Source organism: Tupaia chinensis, unplaced genomic scaffold (genome assembly GCF_000334495.1).
Source record: "Tupaia chinensis unplaced genomic scaffold, TupChi_1.0 Scaffold144767_1, whole genome shotgun sequence".
Taxonomy (NCBI): Eukaryota; Metazoa; Chordata; class Mammalia; order Scandentia; family Tupaiidae; genus Tupaia; species Tupaia belangeri.
The window spans coordinates 2,310,732-2,325,043 of record NW_006204627.1 but is presented as its reverse complement, the minus strand read 5'-3'; the positions used below and the strand labels follow the sequence as shown (position 1 = coordinate 2,325,043).

General features: G+C 40.6%; 1 protein-coding gene across 1 annotated transcript in view; it reads right to left on the bottom strand.

Annotated features, from left to right (window-relative positions):
* Positions 1–11,607, bottom strand: part of LYVE1 (lymphatic vessel endothelial hyaluronan receptor 1) — a 19,091-nt gene extending 7,484 nt beyond the window's left edge. Inside the window, exons 1-3 of the mRNA XM_006167433.3 lie at positions 11,336–11,607; positions 6,436–6,604; positions 6,176–6,315 (exon numbers count right to left, since the gene is read on the bottom strand). Coding sequence (XP_006167495.1) covers positions 6,176–6,315; positions 6,436–6,604; positions 11,336–11,423 — 397 coding nt within the window. The 5' untranslated portion in view covers positions 11,424–11,607. The remainder of the gene's footprint in view (positions 1–6,175; positions 6,316–6,435; positions 6,605–11,335) is intronic.
* Positions 11,608–14,312: the final 2,705 nt, after the last annotated feature.

Sequence of the window (14,312 nt, the reverse complement as noted above, 5' to 3'; positions counted from 1 at the left end):
AGGGAAAGTGAGAAAGCAAGCCACCAGGTCCAGGACTCAAACTGTGGTCAACCATACAGAAGTGTCTTAACCACCATGCTACCTGCTGCCCCCCCCCCATCTTGGAAGCTTCTAAAACATATTGACACCTAGGTCCAACCCCAGGCCTTGCATGTTATTGAGCTACAATTATCACCATGGAAGGTACTACGTCAAAATAGTATTATACAGTTAGCTCAAGATTTAAATCCAGGCTCTGTCTCTTGTCCCTTATTATATGATTACTGCTCCTAAAAGTAAAGAAGATCCACTGGAATCATTTCACTCAGGATTAATGAGAGAGTTAATGTCTAGGACGTAGCATATAATTTGGGCATAACATATAAGAGTGGCAAAAATTCATTTCCTTGGCCTCTCTGTTCTCAGTTGTAGCTGAGAAGACCACAGTGTAGGGGACAACAGCATTCTGGTTCTGTGGTACCTGGCTGGCTGAGGGCACAGGGTACCTCACCTAGAAGTGTTAGGGTCTGTCTCTCTTTCCTCTCCAAACTAAAAATGTAACTTCTCTAGAATGTTCCAAGGGCTCTGGTAGATATTAAACAAAGAGTGTGGCTGTAGCCAGAGAGGATAGGTAGGAGTAAGGTCTACAGGAAGGCTTCCCGGAGAAGATGGCACCTGAGATTTGAATTAAGGAAAGGAGTTTGCCAGGTCATGAAAGGCTAAGCATCATGGCAGAGGACATTGCATGAAACAAATGTGTGTGCAAAGCATTAACAGCCCTTTGATCTGATCCCCTAATCTCACAAAGATAGCAATTCAAAAATATATAGTTAGGGTTAAAGTTAGTTTGATCCCCAAAACTTCCAAAGGTAGCAATAAGAAAGACAAGTAAGGCCTAGTCACAGTGTTAAAGGTGGTGCTGCTTCACAGGCTGATGCCATATGGGAGGCCTAGGTTCCTGGCCTGACCTGAAAGCCAGGCATGGTAGTGCATGCCTATAGTCCCAGCTACTAGGAGGCTGAATAGGAGGACTGTGACACAGTGAGGCCTGTCTTTAAAAATATGAAGACAATTAGGATAAGGTTAGGGTCTGGGTTAAGTAACTCTGATTCTCAAACCTTACAAAATAGCAATAAAAAGCAAAATCATAAAAACAGAAAATTAGGGTGAGGTTATAATTAATATTAAAATGAGGGTTAGGGAAGTCTAACTCACCAATATGTTTACATCCACACTTTGAACACCTAGGTTTCTATTATGATACCTTTCCATAGATATGAAATAACGTATTTTCAAGGATAGTCTTCTCAGCATTACTTACAATAGGAAAAGATTGGAAACAACCCGATGTCCATCAATGGAGGACTGGTCGAGTAAATTATCATATAGCCTCCATATGGAGTACCACGTAGCCATTAAAAATTAGCAATGTCTCTATGAACTGAGATGGAGTAATTCTAGGATTTGAGTGGATAAAGCCATGTGCAAAGCAGTGAATAGAGTATACTAGATTTTTGTAAGAAAGGAAAATAAGACCACACACACACCTTTATACACTAAGCAACACAGATAAACCAGAAAGGAATGAAATGGTAAGTGAAAAAATATGGAAAAGATGGGCAAAATACTTCTCTAAGCATACTTAAGAAATTAAATTTTGATGGGGCCAGTAGGTGGTGTGGTGGCTAAAGCACTTGATTTACACATGGCCTGCCATGGTTTGAGTCCCAGACCTGGTGGCATGCCTGTGTATGCCCGAAACCCTGAGAGGAGAAGGAAGGAATTATGTTGTGGACATTCTCCCCTTGGGGGAGGGGAGTTCTCACTTTCCCTCTGTCTCTCTCTGTCTCTTTCAGGTGAGCATACATGCCCTATGAATATATATATATATATATATATATATATATTAGACTCTCTGTATTATGTATATACATATTATATATAGTTCATATTGGGGGGGAGATTATTGAATGATGCAAATGTTTTACCTATCCCAAAGCATAAAAGCAAGGGAAAAGTCAAACCCTAAAATTGATCACAAACAGAAGCAAATGAAACTAATGTATTTCAAAATAATAATATACCCATACAGAATAGTGAATTTTAAAAGTTACTTTTGTACACAATTTTCTGATTACATCTTTAGCTGTCTAGCTTTTTTTCTTTTTTAAAAAAAGTTTTTGCCAAAGGGCCTGTACGCTTATCAAAGAGAGATAAAGAGAGAGGGAAAGTGAGAAATCAGCTCCCAGGAAGGATGGCCATGTTGCAATCCCTTCTCCTCCATTCTCCTCTTGGAATTTTGAGCACACACACACACACATGTGCCTGGTGTGTTTCAAGCCATCAGGCCAGGACTGAACTGCCATTGACCAGGTGGGAGTCCAGTGCCTTGACCACTGTGACACCTGCTGGCCCCTGGCAGCATATGTTTTAAGAACTAAAAGATACACTCACAAATCTTAAATTTTTCTCAGCAGTTTATTATTCATAACAATGTTTGTTTTATAACTTGGAAACTGTTATATGATAAAAATAAATTAATATTGTTTACAGGGGATTAATATTTTCAATATAAGAGAAAAGAAATACAAATGTGAAACAAAGTAATGTAAGAAAAAACTAAATTCATTAAATTTGGCCTAGCCTTGGTGATGCAGGCAGTGGTGTACTGAGTTACAAGGCCAGAAGCTACCTGGCTGACCATCGGCTCAGATTCCAAGGTTGGCCAGATAAAACCTGCGAGGAACATGTAAAGATCCTCAGGATCCTGATGGGCTGGAAGGTTGGGGGAGGGGATCATGGCATGATGTGACCTTGTCAAGGGTGCTTATCTTTTTCTCTCTGATGCGTGTGTGCAGGCATATACGTATACTTGTGATCTCTATTATGAATAAAAATAAGACTTTTAAAGTGTTATATTTGAGTTGGAAATATTAACATAAACTCATACTTATCATATATACATAATTATATATATATATATTAGACACACACACACACACACACACACACACACACAAATTTTCTATCTACCCACCAAAAAGGTCTGAGAAGCAATGCAAACTCTGTGGTAAAAAGAATGACTTTCATCCATATCCTGGTTTCTAATTAATATTTCCTGTTAAAAAAGAACTAGGGTTCCTTGGAGAAATAAATGACTGATTCCACATCTGAGACAGGGAAAGTACAAAGTGAGCCTTGGACATGTTACTGGGCTGAGAAGCAAGGAATTACTCAAAGACTAATAAGATAAAGGGTGCAAATGTCAAATAGAAGGGGTTACCATTTATCAGATTGGGACAATTTGAGCAGCCAAAAGAATAATAATTGTATATTTGATTATAACATATGGAACACATTGAATAAGTAAAATAACGTGTTCATGGTAGTGTAAGGGAAGAAAGAAGGAGTGTGTGCATGTGTGTATGTGTGAGAGAGAGAAAGAGAGAGAGAGAGGGAGAGAGAAGGGTTCTTTATTAAAGATGCCAGCTAATAACTCCAGAGGAAGGTTAAATTTAGAGAATTCTTCATTTATATTCTTCATATAATAACTGATTCCAGCAAGGATCATCAATGCTGCTCAAACTTAGGTAAAAGATTATTAGAGGGCAGGATTTTTGCATGGTGCAAATTGTCACATTATAGATTACCTACTAATTGCAAAGAGGATAGTATCACATTTCATTATAATTTCATTAGAGATCTGGTGACAATCAAATAATCAAAGTTAGTATAATTATTAATGGGAAATATTGACATTAAGTGCTTTTTTTTATTGGTAGAGGGTGCATGTGCTTGTCAGAGAGACAGAGATACAGAGACAGGAAGAAAGGGAGAGGAAGAAAGGATTGTGGCCACACCACAATCCTTTCTCCTTCATTTTGGGCACATATGCACATGTTCCTGGCATATTTTTTAAGTTGCAGGGGTTGAAATTCAAGCTGTGAGGTTAGCTATGTAGGATACTGCTCCCTTAACCACTAGGCTATGAGGTCACCCATTAATACCTTTTTTTAATAAGTATTTTCTGGGGACCAGCAGATAGCATAATGTTATGTTGCTGGACTCCCACATAGTTGACTGCAGTTTGCATCCCGAACCCAGAGGCTTAAAAGTCACTCTGGGCACGTGTGCATGCATGCTCAAAATCCCAAGAGGAGAAGGGATTGCATCATAGCCATCATCCCTGGGGGATTTCTCACTTTCTGTCTCTGTCTGTTTCTCTCTGTCTCTCTGGCAAGCACATGTGCCATATAGCAAAAATCAATCTACAAAATTTAAAAAAATGGTTTTTTTTCTTTTCTTTTTTCCATTCATGAGAGTGAAAGAGGGTAGGAGGAGGGGAGACAAACACCTTCAGCAGTTTCTCATGCCATAATTCTCCCACTCCCTCCAGTCAGCCAGGATCATGGGCATACATGGCCAGCACCTATAAATTAACTAGGGCAACTGAACCCACACTCTTCCATATGGATCTAGCATTACTTAAGCAGCACATTATACACCACTGAGCTGGTCAACATTAAATGCTTTCTCTTGCGAAGTGATGCAAAGCATGCAATATCTACAAAGTATTTTTACCAAAAATATTAAACATGAGTGTACTCAATCCTTTAGACCTAACTTTCAGTATACAGGAACCACAGGTTGCAGGGGCACAAGTTAAATGAAACTGTTAGGAAACAGACAAATCTTCATCCTCATTTCTGGCTCCTTTTTGCTTAGTCCAGAGGGCAGGGTATCATATTATCACGTTGACAGCTGGCAAGAAAGCTAGGCAGTTAAAAGGCAAGTCCATTTGACAGGAATGGGCTGGCATGTGATACATAAGCATGTGAATCCCCAGTTTCCCAGCCAAAGATGATTGACTGCCAAGACAGAGAAACGAAGGATGGTGAAAAAACATGATGGAGGAAGCTCTAGATTTCAGCCTTGACCCTGCCACTGGCTGTAGAATTCCAAACAAGCCAACCCCACATTCTCAACTCCAGCTTCATCTGTTCGGTGAGAGAACCGAACAGAGTATCTTCAAGGACCTGGCCTCTGCCAAAAAACTGCCCTTTTTAGGATAGTTTTTGCTAATGTTGGCTGGCACACATTTAACTCTTGGATCTGAGAGAATGAGTCTGAAATCTATACTGTGCATGGCCACTCAGTTACCTAACCTGTACAATGTCGGATATATGAGTATGTGTGAAGAAATAGCAAGTCAACAAGGATCTGTATAATAAACCAGAAAAAGTGAATGCTTAGTAAAAGGAAAAAGGTTCTTTTTATAGTTTTTGCCAGAGGCTGCTCATTGAAGAGAGAGGAAAAGTGACAAGGCATGCTACAGTTACTTCTCATCCATTTCTCCCTCCTTTCAGGATTTTGGGCATGCATACACACCCAGTATGTTTTTCAAGCCACTGGGTCTGGGACTTGAACCACACAATTGGTCATGTCAGATTCAGCCTCTTTAAACCACCATACCACAGGCTGGTTCATACAAACTTTCTAAGAAACTGCTTAGGTAAAGTACTTGGGCTAAGGCAATCAAGGATTCTGAGCAACGTTAATGGCATGACTCCAGGCTCAGGAGGGCATCATGCAGTCCCTTCAATTTCTCTCTTTATAAAATGGAGATAGGGTCTTACTGGGTCTTAATGGCCCTTAAATGTAGCATCTGAATTTTCTCTCCTCCAAAGCAATATGAGACAGTAGGAAGAGTATGGTCTTGGAGACAGAAGTGAATATGAACATTTATAGTAATGGAACCTAGAAAATTGTACTTACATCCTCTGAGCTAAATTACTTTACCTGCAAATCGGGGATAATAAAGAGGTCCTCATAAGAAAGTTGTTAGGTTCAGTGAGATAACCTAGCACATCTCTGGGCCCACAGTGGATGAATTACATATATTTGCTCACTGGCTTTCTTCCCTTCTTCTTGTTTTTCCATAGGATGTGGGTGGTAGTTGTCGTGGTACTAACTAAGACTCCTGGACTCAATGTCTCCTCTTTGCTCTTCGGTCACATTTTCCCGCCGAGGAACACATTGCTACCTCTAGCCTGGTCAGAGAGAATGATGGGAGAATTGGATGGCCATTCCTTGATGGCATCAGCTGCTGCTCAGGGTTACTCTTCCCAGGCAGGTCACAGTGGCTGAGCTATCTGCAGAAAACACACCACCTAGAGAAGCTGTGGATCCGACTCACCAGATGAGTTGTAACAGTAGGCGGCAAACGTGCGGCTAATTGGAGCTCTCCAGATCAGGACACCCTTCCCGTTCTTCCCACACTTAGGGTTGGGGGTAATCCGAGGGATGACCGAGAACCCATCTGCAACCCATCCATAGCTGGAAAAGATACACGCTAGTTGACTGGACAGACGATTAGACAGAACCATTTCTATTGCTGAGCAAGAACATGGAGCCGAAAGAGCCCCAGCAGTGTATGTGAACCCAGCTGTTTCTCACCTGCATGTCTCAAAGTCAAGCGTCCATGCTGCTTCAACCTGGTCTTTGCTGGCCAAAGTTAGTCCCAGCAGCCTACAGGCCTCTCTGGCTTCTGAGAAATTCAGCTGCGGGTCTACCTTTTTGTTCACAAGGGTAACCCCCATGATCCTGCACGTCAAGACAGAGAGCTCTGCAAAAGAATCACACAGGTTCTCAGTTTGCTGCTGTTCTTGTTCCCAGCCCTTAGGCTCTTGTTCCTAGGAAAGCATTATCATCTTAATTCAGTAGTGAGTTCCGTGTGCTTGGGATAGGGTTTAGGAAGGATAGGACACAGACCAGGCATTTTCCACAAGGACAGCCTGCTGGGTTAGATGGATGCTTGCTCTGGTCCCCAAGTTGTAAATCAGCGTTGACCCCATTGACTGCATTAAGGTGTCTTGTTTATCACATGGCAGCTTTGGTTACCAGTCCTTTGGATAGGGACTAGGTGATGGAGTTGTTGCAAACCTTTTTGGAGTCTGCAAAATGAAGCACCTGAGACTTTGAGAAAGATAGAATTCATGGCTTCATTAAAAGAATAGTTAGCAATAGCCCAAATTGATGTGGTTTCTGGGCACCATGATTTCTGAGATGGACTGAAAATGTTGCACTTGTTAAGACACCATGTGAGCTTTCTCGGGTCTAGGTCTTCTCTGACCATTGGGGGGCAGGCTTACTTAGGAAGTTCTTGGAGAAGCTGGGTGGTAAACCTTGCATGCCAGAGAAAATAAATAAAGGAAGTAGAATTTTAAAGCCAGACCTGAGCTCGCATCGAACCTATATCACTTGTTAGCTCTGTGACCTTATCCTCATTAATTCATCTCTATGAGCCTCAGTTTTCTTACTTACAAAATCATGAGAGTCACAGTATGTACTACATAAAGTAGTGAGAGTTAAATGAGTTAATTCTGATAAATAGGCTTGGTGACTGCCATATAGTAGGTGCTCAATACATCATAGGTACCACATGATCGTTTTTGTCTTTAAAGTATGTAGTTTTAGTATGCTAATGATTGCTTTCCCTAGGAAAACTGAGGTAGTTTAATTGGTAAGATGCAAATGTGGGAGGTGTGGTGGTTAAGGGTGCTGGACTCCCACATGGCCAACTGTGGTCTGAATCCTGGACCTGGTGGCTTGCTTTCTCACTCCTCCCCCCCCACACACACACACATACTCTGTCCCTTTCTGATCAAATTAAAATAAATAAATAAAGTTAAATAAAATAATTCTTTTAAAAAAGATGCAGGGAACCAGCAGGTAGCATAATGGCTATGTCGCTGGACTCCAACGTAGTCGATCGTGGTTCGCGTCCCGGACCCAGTGGCTTAAAACTCACGCCGGGCACGTGTGCATGCGTGCCCAAGATCCCGAGAGGAGAATGGAGGAGAAGGGATTGCAGCGTGACCATCCCTTCTGGGGGGTGATTTCTCGCTTTCTGTCTCTATGTCTCTGTCTGTCTCTCTGGCGAGAGCACGCGCCCTATAGCAAAAACCTCTCCAAAAAAAAGAAAAAAAAAAGGTGCAGATAGTATTGTTATTAAAATCAAATGGGTTTGAAAGTTTTATTGATTACTTCTTTCTGGGTTCTGAGATGTATGAACCTATATGAAACTGTCGGGTTGCATTCTATTCAAGTACATTATTCCTACTGGGCTTCATCTATGAATGCCCATGAAAGGGCATTTAAATGTCCCAGGTAATTGCTGTACGTAGCTCTGTAGTTGGTGCCCAGTAAAATGTTTTGTCCATTTTCTCTGGTTTTTTTTTTTTTTTAGAGGATTTTGCTTTAGGGCATGTGCACTCACTTGAGAGAGAGAGAGTGAGAGGCAGAGACAGAGACAATGAGGAGGGAAAGTGAGAAATCATCCCCCAGGATGGCCGCATCGCAATTCCTTCTCCGTTTTCCTCCTGGAATTTAGGTACACATGCACATGCTCACAACATGAGTTTCAAGCCACTGGTTCCAGGACTTGAACTGCAGTTGGCCATGTGGGAGTCCAGCAACGTGATTGCTATGCCATTTACTGGCCTCTCTAGTTAGTTTTTAAAAGAAGTTTCTTTTTGAAAACATGGTAGGAACACTTCCAAGTGTTTCTTGTGACCTTGCTGTGTTCTGTCACAAGGGACTGAGGGAAGAACTGTGTATCTGATGTATAGTATTTGTGGATGGCCTTGCTTGCTTCCAGACTGTTTTCTCACCAAGAGAGGCCAAAGAGTCAACACTCCAACATGAGTGTTTGTAATTGGAGTGAGAGAGCAGCCTCTTATGAATGGGTACACTAGAGACCAGCAGATGGCGTAATGGTTACCTCACTGGAGTAGTTGGCCGTGGTTCAAGTCCCAGACCCAGCAACTTGTGCATGTGTGCCCAAAATCCTGAGAGGAGAATGGAGGAAAAGAGATTGCAGCATGGTCATCCCCCTGGGGAGTATGTCTTGCTTTCTGTCTCTCGGTGTCTTTCTGATGAGCACATGAGCCCTATAGAAAAATCTCTAAATAAATAAATGGGCACACTAATACCTTCTTTATACCAAACCCGCTATCAATATTAACACCAATAGTAACTTCAGTATTTCTTGTCTGTTGATGTTACTTTCTGCCAAACTCCATCTCTTTTAAGAGAAAATCAGGGATTAGGGAGATTAACTTTTCAAAGCCTAAGGACGTAAAAGGACTAGGTGGCAGATGGGGTGTAAACCCAATTACTCCTGAATCTAAAACCCCAAATTTCAACCGTGATATTGTTCTACTTTCCACTGTGTTACAGAGAGATGAACATGCATGCGCAGGTGTGCGTGCGTGCACGCACACACACACACACCCAAGCTGAACTCTCTGAACATACCATTTACCCTGGACTTTGGTTCCCTTAGCTCCTGAGCCTGCATTTTCTCAGACTTCTTATGACTGCTTCTTTGGGAATTGACTATAGAGAAAGATTATTTATTACACTGTAATGTGGTCTTGCTACTCTCTCATTATACCTCATTTTTTTTCTTTCTTTTTTTTTTTTTTTTTTGAGAGGTGTTTGCTATAGGGTGCGTGCGCTCGCCAGAAAGACAGAGAGAGACAGAGAGAAAGCGAGAAATCACCCCCCAGAGGGGATGGCCATGCCACAATCCCTTCTCCTCCATTCTCCTCTCAGGATCTTGGGCATGCATGCACACGCACCTGGCGTGAGTTTAAGCTACCGGGTCCAGGACTCAAACTGCGATTGACTACATGGGAGTCCAGCACCATAGCCATTACACTAACTGCTGGTCCCTCATCATACCTCATTTTTACTCTGAATATTATCACTTAGTGTAATGATAGACCCATTCTGGGTAAACAGATCTAGCTTTGGATATTTCTTCTTTTGGGACTAGCTGTTGGGATCTTGGGCAAGTCAGCATTCTTTTCTGTTCAATGAGTATGGCTTTATCTTCTTCACAGGATTTTTGCCAGAATTAAATTAAATAAATTATACTTACAGATGCTGGGTCCATGGTAGGAAGTCAATAAATACTTGTCAATTTATGCTTTCTATTTTATTTAGAAATTCCAGGGAGCTGGAATTCAGGAGGTACTTCAGTAACCCTTTCCTTAAGATGTTTTAGGAGAGAGCAAGCATGGTAGAAATAGTATATACTTAGAAATCAGAGCTGAATTCAAACCTAAGTTTTATTATCATTACTATTGTTTATTATTGGGCAAGTCACTAGCCTTACTGAGCCTGTTTCTTCATCTGTAAAATATCTTCCTCAGAGATTAAATTAAATTGTATGTATACACAGAACAGGTTGCCAAAAATATATAGTTCCCATCCCTATTTGCTCACTTTCCTTGGGTACTCTACTGTGCAATCTTGGTTATGATGACTTTTGTCTATTTCCAAATATTTCTTTGCCTTGAAAAATTTTGCCATTATTGAGGATGATCAAGAGTATGATAGAGTCATTGCTAAAGAACAATTTCCAAAATAGTTTAGATAATGGCAACATTGTGAGGAAACATAGTCTCCACAGGAGATTTCAAAGAAGACCAACCTTATTTGAAAGTAATAGTTCTGGAATGTGAAAAAAACAAACAGACAAACAAACAAAAAAAACAACTCCACTTAAACTCCCTCATAACATTACATATAATAGTTGAGTCACAAATCAACTCAGATGTCTGTCTCTGGCATATTCTATACTTCGGAGCATGTTCCAGTAGAAGATACACTACTTTTCTTTTAAAGTGCTCAGATTCTGTTTGCCCAGAGCTTCAACCAGTGATTTGTGGCTATGACTTTTTGCCTGCACTGCAGAATGAGGTTTTCATTTAGGCATCTCAAAAGCCCAGAAATCACTAAGTCATTTCTTTGGTAGGGAACTGATGGCCTAGTTTTCAAATTTATGTTTTTATAGTTTTCCAGTTAATTTGCTCTTTACTGCATATTAAAAACATTGCCTTCCATTTATAGTATAGTAAAGTTACAATAATTAGGCTGACCTTCCCAAAAATATGAAATAGATTGATAGTTGGTGAAAGTTACCCATTTTTTCCCAGTCTTAGTGTTTGCTTTATATTTTTCACAATCCTGGTTTGCTTCATCAATGAAATACTTTTTAAAACAAATGATTTCACTTTAAGGTTGTGTTTTAGAATGTGCACATTAAAGATATTTCATAAGCAAAAAAAAAAAAGTCAAGATGACACAAAGATAAATGTAAATCATTTTAGTGAAGTTGATAATATGGTGAAAACATTTCTGGCAGGGCCATACTACCAATTAGACCTGTCATTGACATTGAAGGTCACCCCCATTCCCAGAAATCCATAGTCAGGGGTTTAGTAGGCTTAGGACAGTTTGTAATATCTTACCTTGACTCAGTTTGGAAATCTGGTAAGCAACCTACCTTCCACACGAAGAGAACCGTGGACCAGGAGCCCTGTGGTCCAGGTGGAAGCAAGGAACAACACCAACAAGAAGCGCTTGACCATCATGTCAACCCCTTCGACCCAGGGAAGCCTTCCGCTGGCCACAGGCAATACAGAGGCAGATGCTCGATCACTAGTCTGGATGGAGAGTTCTGGAAATATGTTGAGGCCCCCACTGCTTCACTTCATAACTGAGACATCCGGATTTCCCTGCTTTCAAGCTTCTGACTTGTCAAGGTCACTAGGGGAAATGAGTGACGCCCCTTGAACGCCCAGGCTGTACTTTGTGGATGGCTTTCTGGAAAATTTAGCTAATGCTGACTCAGAAAGCACACAAATGAGGAAGACAGATAGCACAGTGTGAACTGCTGAAGGTTTTCCCAGCTCCCATATTCCCCTCCACCCCCTCTCCTGACAGCTCAGTGCTCACACCATTCATTGTTATGGCCTGTGGAGCCCATACATTTATATTCTCTTAGGAATGTCTCTGTCTCTAAGGGAGATTGGGCATGGACTGTGCTTTATTCTCTTCCACAATCAGCATTTCTCTCTCTATCTGCATTGTGCTCTGGGGGGAATGATGCTGAGGTTCATGAAAGTAAATACCTATTTAAATGCTGAGTGTTGGTTGAAGCTGCTACCTAGGCAGCTGGAGCCACATGGGAGGCTTGGGTGGGATTCCTGGTCCACCCTAAAAGTAAGGCATGGTGGCTTGAGCCTGCAACCCCAGCTATTTGGAAAGCTGAGGCAGGAGGATCTCCACATAGTGAGACCCTAACTAAATGAGTAAACAAACAAGCACAGAACCTTTACGTCTTCCTTTAGGACTCCTTTTATATATTGGAAATTTCTACACCACTCCAGGGGATTCGTTTTTGTTTTCTTTTTTTATTTGCTAGAGGACACGTGTAGTCACCAGAGAGAGAAGAAAGCCCAGGCGAGAGGGAAAAAGTACCTCCAATGGAGCTTGGTCATGCCACAATCCCTTCTCTTCCATTTTTCCACCTTTTTGAATTTGGGGCATGTATACACGTATGCCTGGCATGTTTTTCAAGCCATCAGGGTTGGGGTTCAAACTGCATAGCTGACTATGTAGAATTTGGCTCCCTTAACCAGTAGGCCATGGGGTCAACCTTTATTTTCTGAAGAGGTCAGATACATATAAAAATGCACATTTACAAGCACAGCAAGGGGAGGCAATTTACAAAGTTAGTCATTTCACACTTTGTAGAAGGATTTTTGACTTTATAATAGCAGTCACCACAGGAGTTCTTTAAAACTTTTTAAAAAATTATTTCCTCCACGAGCAAGAACAAGAAATATGGAGAGACAGCACTCCAACAGGGTCTCAATGTCATAGTCCACCCTGTTTCTGCTGGCCCCAGATGATAGACATGTGAATGCCCAGTGCAGCAGTTCTTTATATAATTATTTTTCTCGTTAACGGCATCTCATATTCTGGAAGACCAAAATTCAATATAGACTCCACCTTTGTCATTTGGTAAATGTGAAGGCTATCTGAACAGTGTATGAACAAGTGCACTCTCTTTTCCCAGCTGGATTTTCAGTATTTTTACCTTGCATGGTAATAATGGAGTTCTGGCTTGTAAGAAATGCTCTGAGCAAAGGTTTATGAGTTTTCTCCAAAATGAATGTCTTCTTTAGGCAAAGTGTATGGATAACCAGCTCTTTCTACATAAGTGGTCACAAAATTATATATCTGTATGGAAAATACCAATAATAAAAAGAGAATATGCTTTGCACAAGCACAGGGAACTTCTAAGGACCAGAGAAATACCTCTTAAATATCTTCAAAACAGACTTGATTACTGGGGTGAGCACATGCCCTAGGCTCCTACTACCTCAGAAACATGTCTGATTTTATCATCATGGTGCCAGATAGTTAGGTAGGAATCATGTTCTCTTCATAATCACCCTAAAAGCCAAGTGCGATATCCAAAAGAGAGCTAGCTTCAAATATTTGTTAAATTATTACAAAAAGAAACAAAGAAGGTAGGCAGGAAGGGGAAAAATGAATCATGGAAGGTAGGTTTGGATGGGAAAAATAGTTTATGAGAAGAGAGAACAGTTACCTAAATTTTAGAAACAAATTAGTATAGGAGGAATTATTGGATAAAGGGGATAAGTACCATAGTGATTGTGCTGGAACTTAATGGATTTCTGGAATAGAAACTTCTTTTTGGATATTCAGTTGAGAGATATTAAGCCATCATTGGGATATAATTGAAAATGCTTGATTAGAACTTGATGCCTCGTTTGTTAAGTAGGAATCCTTAGTCTCAGATTCTAGGCCTCTCACCCAAGATAAGGTTCTGGAGAATTTGTTGCCAAGATCTAAAAACTAAGAAGTCATAAAGAAAATGGTACCAGAGAATCTCTCTTCACAATTCTGAAAAACAGTGTTCAGAATGTAGAAAAAGAACCTGTAGCACTGTCCACTTCTGAAATCACAGCTCATGCCATAATCAAGGAGAACTAGTGATTAAAGAAGGAAGTTATTGAATTAGAAGAGAAATGTGAACAAATAAATGAAAATGAAAAGAACAGCAATTGTTTCAAAGGAGAACAGGAAACATGCAATATCCAGGCCAGTGTTCTTATTCTTTGAATATGGAAAAAAAGAGTGAATATGTTATTTAATCTAATGTCAAACATGATATCCAAAGGAGAACTAGAGATTTGAAATGTGGCAAAATTTAAGAGTCGAAATTTGAAATGTGGCAAAAAGGAAAGAAATATTGTACAATCCAGAGATCTGAAGTGAGGGTATTTTTAAAATTTTAGTTTAAGTTCTAACACTAATTATCTGTGTGACCTAAAACAAGTCACATAACTTCTCTGTGCCTCGGTTGTATCATCTCTCAAAGAAGGAAGAGGAATTTTAGAAACTTAAAAATAACATAGCAGTATCATTCTATGTTACCTGATGTAGGG